The sequence below is a fragment of the Oryx dammah genome, unplaced genomic scaffold, assembly GCF_014754425.2.
Source record: "Oryx dammah isolate SB20612 unplaced genomic scaffold, SCBI_Odam_1.1 HiC_scaffold_18, whole genome shotgun sequence".
NCBI lineage: Eukaryota > Metazoa > Chordata > Mammalia > Artiodactyla > Bovidae > Oryx > Oryx dammah.
Window position 1 is genome coordinate 106,545,976 of NW_024070202.1, and position 15,124 is coordinate 106,561,099.

The 15,124-nt window shown below is 42.0% G+C and overlaps 1 protein-coding gene across 1 annotated transcript; it reads left to right on the top strand.

Annotated features, from left to right (window-relative positions):
* Positions 1-8,428: 8,428 nt before the first annotated feature.
* TAS2R60 (taste 2 receptor member 60) lies at positions 8,429-9,374 on the top strand. The gene is given in 2 exon segments (XM_040259913.1): positions 8,429-9,216; positions 9,218-9,374. Coding segments are annotated over 2 exon segments (945 nt in total).
* The last annotated feature ends 5,750 nt before the right edge of the window (positions 9,375-15,124 follow it).

A 15,124-nucleotide genomic window follows, 5' to 3' on the forward strand; every position in this document is an offset into this window, starting at 1 on the left:
TCAATATATTTTTACTCTCATCTTTTTAATTGCAATTTAATATGTATTTTATATTAATACTATGAGCAGAGTATTACAAGCATATAATTAAATAAATATGCATATGGTGGAATTCATGTTCATAGTTTTTTTCAACTGATGGAGTTTCCTATTAAAAAATTTGGAGATCAAGAGACAAGAAAAGATTGGGAAAAGCACCCCACATGGTTAACAGGTTTATATGTCCAAGCTTTTCAAAACAGGAATAATAACAGAACAGAAATCATTGCATTATGGTAAGTTGTCCAAGAACTGTGGGAAACTTAGACCTCAAGACATTATAATACTAGCCAAGGGCTGAAATACGGCAAAAGGAGAGAGAAAGAGGAGCTAGAAGAGATGAGTTAAGAGGGTGAGGAGTTTTCACTTAAAAGAAGATTAAGGTGTTAAAAGAGAAGATCCCTAAATTGCAGGAGAGAAGCTTAAAGGGTTTCCCAGAGAAAGGGTGAAGTCGGACACAGGAAACTGGAAAGCTGGAACTATCATCAAGAAATCTTTTCCTTTTTTTAAAAAGCAGCAACATGAGTGAGCTGGGAAAGCAATAGCAAATTGCATGGATTGAATTTTGGAACTTAAGCCACAGAGGGCTGAGTGGAGGCAGCAAAGGCAGAGGCATCAGCGATGCCACCTGGAACGGTGGCTTTCGCTTGGTCAGAGCTCCAGAACTTAAATATCTTGGGTGGGAAGGGGATGGTTGTGTGACTCCCATGTTCTGCAGCATTTTCACAGTCTTTGGAGTTATGCCAGGTCTACTGGGCTTATCTCAGGACTTTTTAATTGGTTGATGTTCTCATCCTCCCTTTCCTAGGCTCTAGTTCATAAGAGCCCATCAACATTTGGTGGCTTCATCTTGACCAAAGACACAGGCTAATATCTCATCCTGACTTTCAAGACCTTCTGGAATCTCTCCCCAGTCTACCTTTTCAGCCTGATATGCCACCATTCCCTTATGGAAATCCTCTGCTGTAGCCAAACTTATCCTTGTGCTAGACATACTCACACTTCCACCTCCTTTACTGATGTCATCTCTCTGTGCTTTCAACATACAAGGCACGTCTTTGCTCTTCCACATAAAGGGGCTGTGGCTGCTACTGAATCCCTCTCAGAATTCTTGGGATAGAAATAGGATGACACATACATTTAGAACCGCAGCCTGGGTGTCCTCTTTTTTTGTCCTCTGAGAGACAGAACCGAGCTGTTTCCCACTCAGGGAATCTACTCAGGGAATTTACCACCATTATGATCATATATATAAAGACTGCCTGTTAGAATTTCAATGTTCTCAGACTTGACTTCTACCAGATAAGAAAGTCTGAATATGAGAAAGCAAAGTGTAACAAACAGAAAGCACAAACAACAAAAGAATCACCATAACATACAACTGTATATTAAAATACAAATGATTATTCACCCTTTTGGATTAAATTAACCCTCACTTAGTATATATATGCCTAGTAAATGTGGTTTATGATAAGCATATGAAAACACTTTCAGGGCAGATACTTATTAATAGCTCATTGTTACAGCCTAGCACCTTTCACAGGGTCATTACAACATATTGGAGATGCTTACTAATTGTTGTTAGTCGAATTGAAGAATAACAGTGCATCTTTCTCAGTATATGAGACATTAAAGATGTAGGAGGCAGATGGGAAAATATATGAGTTTTCCATATTGAGAGGTTTGTGGCTGGTCAGACTCCAGAGCTATAAGCTCAAAGTTTGATTTATTGCTCCACATTTCAGTAGGAAACAGCCGAATGCCACCCAGATGAATGTGGTTGGCAAGGTAGAGAGCAGTTGAGAACTCTATCCCGTGCAGTTTTGCATCTTCTCAGAAAGGCAGGGTGAATGAGTTACCTAAGCTCACCTCGGCTTTCCCCAGGAAGACAGTGTTCACTGGGGGAGGCTTCTGTGTTTGAAGAACAATTCCACCTGGACCTTTGTCCCAGGTAAACTGGGAACCAGAAAGAGATGCTAGTGATCTGCATTCTCTTCTCTCTTGATGGGGTTCTGTGCTTGGAACGGGTAGGATATGGTGCTGGTCAGGAGGTGAGTGTACTATCAAATACCCCCTCTCTCTCCTGTTACTTGATCATGAGCCTTCATCATTGCTGTGTTTGACCCAGAAGAATTTCTACTTGCCTTACTCCCTGTGACATATTAACCTGCTTACACTCACCTGAGTATGTAAGCACTCACCTGATTGCTTTTTTTTTTTATTCTTTGAATGTCATTCCTATTGAAAATGTGGCTTTTGCTTATTCCACCTACCTCTAATTAAAGTACATGTCCAATATTTGGTGCCTTGTACCTCTATTGCACCCCTGATGCTTTCCTGAATTCTTCTAGGACTACTTGTCACACCTTGGGATGGAGGTCATTATAACAACAATTGTCATCATCACCTTACTTACTTCTTATGAATGTGTAGAGATTTATAGTTTATGTATACACATCCCTATATATGCATATAATATATTCACGTTTATTTGTGGTCCATATTTTACAGGTGAAGAAATAGGGGTTCACAGAGATTAAATGACTAGTCCAAAGATCCATAGATAGTGACTGTTCAGTTCAGTTCAGTTCAGTCGCTAAGTCATGTCCCACTCTTTGCGACTCCATGGACTGCAGTATACCAGGCTTCCCTGTCCATCAACAACTCTCAGAGCTTGCTCAAACCCTTTTCCATCAAGTCGGTGATGCCATCCAACCATCTCATCCTCTTTCATCCCCTTCTCCTCCTGCCTTCAATCTTTCCCAGCATCAGGGTCTTTTCCAACGAGTCAGTTCTTCACATCAGGTGGCCAAAGTGTTGGAGTTTCAGCTTCAGCATCCATCATTCCAATGAATATTCAGGACTGACCTCCTTTAGGATGGACTGGCTGGATCTCCTTGCAGTCCAAGGGACTCTCAAGAGTCTTCTCCAACACCACAGTTCAAAAGCATCAATTCTTTGGTGCTCAGCTTTCTTTATGGTCCAACTCTCACATCCATACATGACCACTAGAAAAACCATAGCCTTGACTAAAAGGACCTTTGTTGGCAAAGTAATGTCTCTGCTTTTCTATATGCTGTCTAGATTGGTCATAGCTTTACCAAGCAGCAAGTATCTTTTAATTTCATGGCTGCGGTCACCATCTGCATAGAAATATCAAATAATTAGGAAGGGTGAAACAAAGCCTCACATTTCAAGGACATGACTTTCACTTTTCACTTTCATGCGTTGGAGAAGGAAATGGCAACCCACTCCAGTGTTCTTGCCTGGAGAATTCCAGGGATGGTGAAGCCTGGTAAGCTGCTGTCTATGGGGTCGCACAGAGTCGAACACGACTGAAGTGACTTAGCAGTAGTAGTCACCATCTGCAGTGATTTTGGAGCCAAAGAAAATAAAATCTGTTACTGTTTCCATTGTTTCCCCATCTATTTGCCATGAAGTGATAGGACCAGATGCAATGATCTTAGTTTTTTGAATGTTGAGTTTTAAGACAGCTTTTTCACTCTCCTCTTTCAAAACTGAATCAAGAGGTTCTTTAGTTCTTCTTTGCTTTCTGCCATAAGGGTGGTGTCATCTGCATATCTGAAGTTATTGATATTTCTTCCAGCAATCTTGATTCCAGCTTGTGCCTCATCCAGCCCAGCATTTCTCATGATATACTCTGCATATAAATTAAATAAGCAGGGTGACAATATACAGGCTTGACGTATTTCCCAATTTGGAACCAGTCTGTTGTTCCATGTCCAGTTCTAACTGTTGCTTCTTGACCTGTGTACAGATTTCTCAGGAGACAGGTCAGGTGTCTGGTATGCCCATATCTTTAAGAATTTCCCACAATTTGTTGTGATCCACACAGTCAAAGGCTTTGGTGTAGTCAATAAAGCAGAAGTAGGTGTTTTTCTGGAACTCTCTTGCTTTTGTGATGATCCAGTGGCAATTTGATCTCTAGTTCCTCTGCCTTTTCTAAATCCAGCTTGAACATCTGGAAGTTCATAGTTCATGTACTGTTGAGGCCTGGCTTGGAGAATTTTGAGCATTACTTTGCTAACATGTGAGATGAGTGCAATTGTGGGTTAGTTTGAGCATTCTTTGGCATTGCCTTTCTTTGGGATTGGAATAAAAGCTGACCTTTCCCAGTCCTGTGACCACTGCTGAGTTTTCCACATTTGCTGGCATATTGAGTTCAGCACTTTAACAGCATCATCTTTTAGGATTTGAAATAGCTCACCTGGAATCCCATCACCTCCACTAGCTTTGTTTATAGTGATGCTTCCTAAGGCCTACTTGACTTTGCATTCCAGGATGTCTGGCTCTAGGTGGGTGATCACCCCATTGTGATTATCTGGGTCATGAAGATCGTTTTTGTATAGTTCTTCTGTGTATTCTTGCCACCTCTTCTTAATATCGTCTGCGTCTTTATATGTCTATACCATTTCTGTCCTTTATTGTGCCCATCTTTGCATGAAATGTTCCCTTGGTATCTCTAATTTTCTTGAAGTGACCTCTAGTCTTCCCCATTCTATTGTTTTCCTCTATTTCTTTGCATTGATCACTGAGGAAGGCTTTCTTATGTCTCCTTGCTATTCTTTGGAATTCTGCATTCAGATGGGTATATCTTTCCTTTCCTCTTTTGCCTTTAGCTTCTCTTCTTTTCACAGCTGTTTGTAAGGCCTCCTCAGACAGCCATTTTGCCTTTTTGCATTTCTTTTTTTTGAGGATGGTCTTGATCACTGTCTCCTGTACAATGTCACCAACCTCTGTCCATAGTTCTTCAGGCACTCTATCTATCAGATCTAATCCCTTGAATCTGTTTCTCACTTCCATTGTATAATCGTAAGGGATTTGATTTAGGTCGTACCTGAATGGTCTAGTGATTTTCCCTACTTTTTTCAATTTAAGTCTGAATTTGGCAATAAGGAGTTCGTGATCTGAGCCACAGTCATCTCTCGGTCTTGTTTTTGCTGACTGTATAGAGCTTCTTGATCTTTGGCTACAAAGAATATAATCAACCTGATTTCAGTATTGACCATCTGGTGATGTCCATGTGTAGAGTCTTCTCTTGTGTTGTTGGAAGAAGGTGTTTGCTATGACCAGTGCATTCTCTTGGCAAAACTCTGTTAGCCTTTGCCCTGCTTCATTCTGTACTCCAAGGCCAAATTTGCCTACTACTCCAGGTATCTCTTGGCCTCCTACTTTTGGATTCTAGTCCCCTGTGATGAAAATGACATCTTTTGGGGGTGTTAATTCTAGAAGGTCTTGTAGATTTTCATAGAACTGTTCAACTTCAGCTTCTTCAGCATTACTGGTTGGGGCATAGACTTGGATTATTGTGATATTGAGTGCTTTGCATTGGAGACGAACAGAGATCATTCTATCATTTTTGAGATTGCACCCAAGTACTGCATTTTGGACTCTTGGTGACTCTAATGGCTACTCCATCTCTTATAAGGGATTCTTGCCCACAGTAGTAGATATAATGGTCATGTGAATTAAATTCTCCCATTCAAGTCTATTTTAGTTCACTGATTCCTAAAATGCTGATGTTCACTCTTGCCTCCTCCTGTTTGACCACTTCCAGTTTGCCTTGATTCATGGACCTAACATTCCATGTTCCTATGCAATATTGCTCTTTACAGTGTCGGACCTTTCTTCCATCACCAGTCACATCCACAACTGGGTATTGTTTTTGCTTTGGCTCTGTCTCCACAGATATGCAGATGACACCACCTTTATGGCAGAAAGTGAAGAGGAACTAAAAAGCCTCTTGATGAAAGTGAAAGAGGAGAGTGAAAAAGTTGGCTTAAAGCTCAACATTCAGAAAACGAAGATCATGGCATCCAGTCCCATCACTTCATGAGAAATAGATGGGGAAACAGTGGAAACAGTGTCAGACTTTATTTTTGGGGGATCCAAAATCACTGCAGATGGTGATTGCAGCCATGAAATTAAAAGACGCTTACTCCTTGGAAGAAAAGTTATGACCAACCTAGATAGCATATTCAAAAGCAGAGACATTACTTTGCCCATTAAGGTCCGTCTAGTCAAGGCTATGGTTTTTCCTGTGATTATGTATGGATGTGAGAGTTGGATTGTGAAGAAGGCTGAGCGCCAAAGAATGATGCTTTTGAACTGTGGTATTGGAGAAGACTCTTGAGAGTCCCTTGGACTGCAAGGAGATCCAACCAGTCCATTCTAAAGGAGATCAGCCCTGGGATTTCTTTGGAAGGAATGATGCTAAAGCTGAAACTCCAGTACTTTGGCCACCTCATGCAAAGAGTTGACTCATTGGAAAAGACTCTGATGCTGGGAGGGATTGGGGGCAGGAGGAGAAGGGGCAACAGAGGATGAGATGGCTGGATGGCATCACTGATTCGATGGACGTGAGTCTGAGTGAACTCCGGGAGTTGGTGATGGACAGGGAGGCCTGGCGTGCTGCGATTCATGGGGTCGCAGGGAGTCAGAGACGACTGAGCGACTGAACTGAACTGAACTGAACTTCATTCTTCCTGGAGTTATTTCTCCGCTCTTCTCCAGTAGCACAGTGGCCTGCTGCAGGGGCAAGGGCTCTCGGTACAGCAGACCTGAGTCACATAGCCTGTTGCATAAGCCCTCTTGGAGGAGGTCACCATTACCGAGCAGACAACTCACAAACTGCAGAACAGTTACACCAAATAGTGACAGTGACAAGACTCAAAACTTGGTCTTCTGACTTCATCTGGGCATGAAGAAGATAGGAGTACAAGATGTCCTGCTAACTATGTAAGGATTTCTGGTCCTGGAATCGGCTTGGGTCTTGGTCTTTCCTCCATTTAACTGTGACTTTAGGAGAGAGTTTTAATCTAAAACTTGATGCTTCATTTATTTCATCATTAAATCATTTAACATCTTCTTTTACTCTGAAAACTGAGATTCTAGTTTTAGAATCTAGTCTTATCCTGTGCATTAGAAAAGATGATGCTTCAACCTACTGACAGAGCCAGTAACTCACAGCGATGGATATCTCTAGGACTAACACCTGCCTTGATCCTAGCCCAGGGTTCTTGTTGCCGTAGCAGATTGGTGTTATAGCTGTCATAGAGGGTTTCCTACATGAAATGCCCTTTGAAAATGAAAGTCAAGTCGCTCAGTCATGTCCAATTCTCTGCAACCCTATAGATTGTAGCCCGCCAGGCTCCTCCATTCGTGGGATTTTCCAGGTAAGAATACTGGAGTGGGTTGCCATTTCCTTCTCCAGGGGATCTTTCCAACTCAGGGATTGAGCTTGGGTCTCCCACTTTGCAGTCAGACTCTACTATCTGAGCCACTAGGAAATCCCTAAAGTGAAAGTCGCTCAGTCGTGTCCAACTCTTTGCAACTCCATGGACTATACAGTCCATGGAATTCTCCAGGTCAGAACACTGAAGTGGGTTACCTTTCCCTTCTCCAAGGGATCTTCCCAACCCAGGGATTAAACCCAGGTCTCCTGCGTTGCAAGAGAATTCTTTACCAGCTGAGCCACAAGGAAGCCCAGAACTGCCCTTTAAAGGTCACTAAGAAAATAGGGTTTAAAATTCACTTGCAGGTGCATCGTGTGCTCAGTCACGTCAGACTCTTTGTGACCCCAGGGACTGTAACCTGCGAGTCTCCTCTGTCCATGAAATTTTTCAAGCAAGAACACTGGAGTGGGTCGCCATTTTTTACTCCAGGGGATACTCCTGACCTAGGGATTGGACATGCACCTCTTGTGTCTCCTGCATTGGCAGGCAGATTCGTTACTACTAGCACCACCTAGGAAATCCTTTATTATGTATAATTGTCTCCTGTGTTCTATTTGATAATAATGGTCCCCACAAGTAATAGGATTTGAGTTAACCTAAGTAGAAGTGTTGCTCAGTTTTATACCTGTCAAAGGAGTTTTCTAAAGTCACCTGCTTCATCGGGTCATTGTGAGAACTAAGGACAACAAAGATCACTTAGAACAGTGCCCAGAACACACCAACCAACCGTGGATGTGATCTCCGACTGTCAGATGGGGGTGTGCTCACCAGATTTCCTCAATGAGTAGCCAGCAGGTGTGTGGTCATGTCTTCAGTGTCAGCTTAGAGAGGTGTAAGTTCCCGCATGAGGGATGCTAAATGCAAGGACCTGATACAGTATCCATGCCAGTGTTGACATGGGCAGAAAGCAGACAGAGGAAGGACAGGTAAATTCATGGACAGGCAGTGAGACTTCTGAAACTGAGCCTTAATGATATTTGCATCTGTTCTGAGAAGAAAATACCTCTTCACCCTCCTCAGATGGCCCACATCCTCGACTTTATCCTCTGTACTGGGGCAGCTGGAGGGACCAATATTATCCAGGACCTTCCAGAACCACCCTACAGGAAGAGACCTTGAAGTCTGCAGGAGAGATGAGCGGAGAGGACGTGGTTCCAGGACCTCAGGTGGTTGATAAGACAGCCCTCATCTGCATTGTTATTTTATTCCTTTTGTTCCTGGTGGCATTGGTAGGTAATGGCTTAATCATCCCAGCACTGGGCATCGAGTGGCTGCTGCGGAGAACATTGTCGCCCTGCGATAAGTTATTGGTCAGCCTGGGGGCCTCTCGCTTCTGTCTGCAATGGGTGGTAATTAGTAAGAACATTTACATTTTCCTGAATCCAACGGCCTTCCCATACAGCCCCGTGTTCCAGCTCCTGGCCGTTCAGTGGGACTTCTTGAACTCGGCAACACTGTGGTTCTCCACCTGGCTCAGTGTCTTCTACTGTGTGAAAATCGCAACCTTCACCCACCCCGTCTTCCTCTGGCTAAAGCGGAATGTATCTGGGTTGGTTCCTTGGATGCTACTCAGCTCTCTGGGGTTCTCTACCTTTACCACCATTCTATTTTTCATAGGCAACCAGAGAATGTATCAGAACTATTTAAGGAGGGGTCTGCAATCTTGGAATGTCACTAGGAATGCTGTGAGAACGTATGAGAGGTTCTGCCTCTTCCCTTTGAAAATTGTTACCTGGACCGTCCCTACTGTTGTCTTTATTGTGGGCACGGTTTTGCTCATTACATCTCTGGGAAGACACACCAAGAAGGTCTTCTTCTCCATCTCAGGCTTTCACAGTTCCAGTGCCCAGGCACACATCAAGGCCCTCTTGGCTTTTATCTCCTTTGCTATCTTCTTCACTTCCTCTTTTCTGTCACTGGTTCTCAGGTATGTTTCCCTTTGGGGAGTTCCGGTTCTGGATATGGCAGATTGTGATTTATCTGGGTACAGCAATCCACCCCATTATTCTTCTCTTAAGTAACCGCAGGCTGAGAGCTCTGCTAGGGAGGGGCTGCTCCTCAGCACATGGGGCGTCTTGAATTGCAATTGATGAAAAGCCTCAGATTCTGCTGCAGGAGGCCTGCCTGGATGGAATGGGATGTTGCTTCTTTAAATTTCTTTGCCACGTTTAATCACATTTAATTCTCTTTCCTTTTTTGCTCTGTTTCATGATTAGAAGAATAACTTCAGTGAAATAGGATTAAAGATGAAATAGAAGGTACTGAAGTAGTGGCCCAGCACCACTGACTTGTATCAACACTAGCAAGGGTGTAGCTGATATAGTTAATGTTCCCTGCGGGACCTGATGTGGCCAAAGAAGCAGGAAACTTTTATTTCCCTGTGACTAAACTCGGTGTTTAAAATTATCCTCCTGGAAACTGAATGCAAGGATCCTGACACATGATTCATTTTTTATCTGTTAAATCAGACTGGAGAAGATTTTTGGAACATCAATTTTCCTCTGACTTCATCCTGTAAAACCAAGTTTCCTTTTTCAGCCTTAACTGGTTTCCAGCCATCTACTGCAATGAAACTCTCTCTCCTTTCGTGCAAGAGTTCCTGGTGTCTGAACTCCCTTTTCAGAGCATGGTGTGGTTTGTGCATGTGTGCAGCTGTGTGTGTTACCTGGGATTTGTATATTTGCAGATTACCTTTCAAGGACTCCTGATTGCTGGGAGTGTATGATTTATATATTGCTTATGTTCTATATTATAGTCCAACCGGTTAGACTGCTCTATAAATGATAAGGCTCATGAGCCAGATGTGACTTCTTTTATGTTGCTCTTTAGTTCAGTTCAGTCGCTCAGTCATGTCCGACTCCCTGCGACCCCATGCATCGCAGCACACCAGGCCTCCCTGTCCATCACCAACTCCCGGAGTTCACTCAGACTCATGTCCATTGAGTCGGTGATGCCATCCAGCCATCTCATCCTCTGTCGACCCCTTCTTCTCCTGCCCCTAATCCCTCCCAGCATCAGAGTCTTTTCCAATGAGTCAACTCTTTGCATGAGGTGGCCAAAGTACTGGAGTTTCAGCTTTAGCATCATTCCTTCCAAACAACACCCAGGACTGATCTCCTTTAGAATGGACTGGTTGGATCTCCTTGCAGTCCAAGAGACTTTCAAGAGTCTTCTCCAACACCACAGTTCAAAAGCATCAATTCTTCAGCGCTCAGCTTTCTTCACAGTCCAACTGTCACATCCATACATGACCACTGGAAAAACCATAGCCTTGACTAGATGGACCTTAGTTGGCAAAGTAATGTCTCTGCTTTTGAATATGCTATCTAGGTTGGTCATAACTTTTTTTCCAAGGAGTAAGCGTCTTTTAATTTCATGGCTGCAATCACCATCTGCAGTGATTTTGGATCCCCCCAAAATAAAGTCTGACACTGTTTCCACTGTTTCCCTGTCTATTTCTCATGAAGTGATGGGACCAGATGCCATGATCTTCATTTTCTGAATGTTGAGCTTTAAGCCAACTTTTTCACTCTCCTCTTTCACTTTCATCAAGAGGCTTTTAAGTTCTTCTTCACTTTCTGCCATAAGAGTGGTGTCATCTGCATATCTGAGGTTATTGATATTTCTCCTGGCAATCTTGGTTCCAGCTTGTGCTTCTTCCAGTCCAGTGTTCCTCATGATGTACTCTGCATAGAAGTTAAATAAGCAGGGTGACAATATACAGCCTTGATGTATTCCTTTTCCTGTTGGGACCTACTAAAACTTGTGACATGGAAAGATTCATCTGTATCTGATACAGATCTAAGAAACTCCTGGATTGGTTTGGTGAAGCATGTAGACTGCTTTTCTGCTTTCCATAGGTCTTCTCAAACTCTCCTTAAGATCAGTGATCTTTTGAACCATTCAAACTGAGATCCCTCAAAGTCCCTCTGTTTGCTTCAAAATCTCTCAGCCTCATTTTTCCTCCCTTTCCCATCTGTATGAGAAGACAGAAACGGGTTTTTCACTTTTCAAGGCTACTGTTCACACTCTCCTAGCCTCCTTTCTATCTCCTGCTCAATCAAGAATTCCTACTTTACCCATCTTCAACCTTTTCCTCTTTATTGTTCTTCCCTTCTTCATTAAGTGTGCCCCTTATTCTCTTCCCTAAAAAAATAAAATAAATCTCCTCCATGCTCTTATTGGTTCAAGTGATCAACCTGCTTATTAGTCACTTGCTGAGTCCCCTCCCCCTGCTCCTCCGCACCCCTCCTCCACAGACACACTCTTCTGATGCTCTTTCTGTTGAAATGTGTTTCTAAAGGACACCCTTTAGAGCTCCTGATTCCTAAATGTGATATCCTCAGCCCCCATTTTCCTGTGTTTCTATAAAATTTGCCCCTCTTAATAAAAAATGATTTCTTCAAAAAATCTGATTAAAATATTTTACAAAAGGTAATACCTGGTTTTGGAAGAAGGTTTTAAAACAGGAAAATCAATGTCACCCGTAATTGTTTACCCACGCATCGTCCTAAAACTCTTTTTCCTCTTGGCCTTTGAGATGCTGCTTGAGGTTTTGTTCCTTGCTCCGTGGCTCCTTTTATGTCTTCTTCACTATCTGCTATTTGTCTGACTCAGTTTTTTCCTTAGCCAGCTCTCTTCCTTCCTGGACATGAATCTTCCCCATTTTCCTTTATGTTCACATCTATTTACATATCAGTAGCTTCAATTATGACCTTCGTGTGAATAATCACCAAAGTCTTGACTGTCTCCAAAACTCTAAGCCTATGTTTTCCTCTGCTTGCTGAGCATTTCTATGTGATAGTACCATGAGCACTTCAGACTTAGCAAGTTTGAAACAGCTGTCCCTTTTTTTCCTCCTCCTCTTTCTTTCCCTCCGCCACCCAGTTGAATCTATTTTTTCTATTACTGATATCCAATAAGTCAGACTTACCAACTCTGAGTTAGTTTTCACTCCTCACTCTCCATGGAACACTTCCATCTAATCAGCAACTTGTCTACAATTGGTAACCCAACAATTGTCTGTATTATCTGTTCCTGTCTTCCTGTTCTGGAAGATCCTTTCTTAGATTAGACTGTCCTCTTCTTCCACCTTGACTGCTTATATTTATTTTTCACCACTTACTTTATTACAGTGACTCCTCACCCACCACCAAGTCAAAAGTACCATTACCAGGTTAATCTCTTGACCATTTCACCCGTAGCCTTTTCACCACCTAGTGCCTATCAGTTGAAACACAGGTTCATAAATTGGCATGCACCACAACGTGGCAACAGTTTTATCTTTGACATGGAGAGATTCATCTGTATTTGATACTTAAGATTTAAGAAAACTCCCGGCTTCCATTCTAGTAGACGCAACCCTATTTTGTCACAAAATTTGGGTTATTGTTATTCTGAACATGCCTGGAGTTTCCTCCATGATGTACCAAATGTGGTCTCTTATCCCACATTTACCTGTCAAAATTCTATTTAATTTTTTCCTCTGTTTAATTTTAAAGATTAATTCAAATGGCTTTTCTTCTGGGAAGCTTTTCTGGATGTGCCCCCACCTCAAACTTTGATCTCTTTCACCTCGGAGGACACACAAATGAAGTGTTGCTCAGTTGTGACATGAATTCGGCCTTGTAGTGGTATTATCTGTATATTCGTTTTATCCTTGTCTCTGTGTGTGTGTGTAGTTCCTCAGCTGTGTCTGACTCTATGTGACCCTTTGGACTGTAGCCCACCAGGCTCCTTTGTCCATGGGATTCTCTGGGCAAGAATCCTGGAGTGTGTTGCCTTGCCCTCCTCCAGGGAATCATCCTGACCCAGGAAATGAACCTGCAACTCCTGTGTCTCCTAAATTGCAGGTGGATTCTTTACCCTCTGAGTCATCGAGGAAGCCCATTTTATTCTCAGATTTTAAAGTTCTTAGAGGTGTGGGCTGCCTCATTCTCTTCCATGTGTCCCTGGAAGACTTACAAATTCTTGCTGCATTGAATGGAATGGTTCTGTTGCACCTGGAATCCTGCTGTAAACACATGCATTTTTGTCTGTATATATATAATCTGAGCTACTTACTACTACCAATTATATTTTTATGGTTATATTTGAGCTGTATGTGCTTCACTGTCTGGCTAGCTTGTTTTTGGAGATCAAACATATATCCTGTTTCTCTTGAGTTATACACAATGTAGGAATAATAAATGGGTGAGAGAGTAACATTTGCCTGATTTTTTTTTATGCCTTTCCCTTCTTTCTTCTGTGTTTACATGTTGCTAGGCAACCATGAAACTCCTTCCTCTGGAAATTTGCGTGAAGTGCCATTTCTCCCCTTTGTTACTGACCCAGTGGCCCTTTCCTAGCACGCTCTATCAGTTCCTCTTTGTTCCTTCCACTGTTTGTATTGTTAGCCTGGGAGAATTAAGCATCTACCCCAATCTGAATGATCTCCCCACAGGAGAAGAATGATCTTCCTTATAGGAGGAAGTTCTCTTGGAACTTTTTAAAAAACTTTTTATTTTATATTGGAGTATAGCTGATTAGCCATTAACTGACCATGGGGTTGCAAGATTTAGACACAACTTAGCGACTAAACCACCACCAGAGCTGATTAAAGATGTTGAGATAGATTCAGGCGCACAGCAAAGGGACACAGCCTTACATATACATGTATCCATTCTCCCCCAAACACCTCTCCCATCCAGGCTGCCACATAAGGTAGAGCAGAGTTCCGTGTACTATACAATAGGTCCTTGTTGGTTATCCATTTTAAATATAGCCATGTGTTTATGTCCATCCCAAACTCCCTAGCTATCCCTTGAACACACAGGGAAATGTAAGAGAGATAGTGTTTACTGTATTTTTTAAATGCCTAGTAATATTATTGTCATTAATTTTTTTACCTACAGTCTAATTTCATTGTGCTTTATGATGGTATTAATGGCAATCATTTATGAATGCTTATTTTGTATGAGTGCTGGGACCAGAAAATTTATTTACTTATATGCTTTATACATTGAATTCCTAAAATAACACTGCAAAGTAGAAACTGAGGCTTAGGGGAGTTTACTGAGGTCTCATGGCCACTGTATGATATAATAGAATTGGGATGTGTGTGTGTGTGTGTGTCTGTGTGTGTGTATGTTAGTCGCTCAGTTGTGTCCAACTCTTTGTGACCTCATGGACTGTACCTACCAGGCTCCTCTGTCCATGGAATTCACCAGGCAAAAATACTGGAGTGGATAGCCATTCCTTTCTCCGGGAGATCTCTCCAACCCAGGGGTCGAACCTGGGTCTCCTGCATTGCAGGCAGATTCTTTACTGTCTGAGCCACCTGGGAAGCCAAGAATTGGGATACTTTAGTGCTATAATATGTAAACCAGTGTGATATTGGTGTAGGGATAGGTAAGTTCACCAGCAGACAATTCGGATAATAGTTATATGGAAAGTTATATTTAATAAGTAAAGCATTTCAACTCAATGAGAGAAAAGATAGTCATTCAATAGTGTGGCAGCAAATATAGAGTAAACATTTTATTTTAGATTCCAGACAGATGATCTTTAATGTAAATGTTATTTAATTTTTTTAAAGCTCCCCATTTTGAATAATTTAATTTTCCAGTATTTTTACTCCATAAACATTGTCTTTATATTTTACAGAAATGTTAACTGTTTTCTCCCTACCTTTTTAGGTGTCATTGCAGACTATGTATGTATTATCCCTTCAGCTCCCACAACTCAAAATCCCTGTTTTCATAGGCCGTCTTAAGCCAGACTCAAAATACTGACTCATAATGGAAATAATTGTAAATTGACTACAGAAAAATTTAAGACCTTTTAATAAA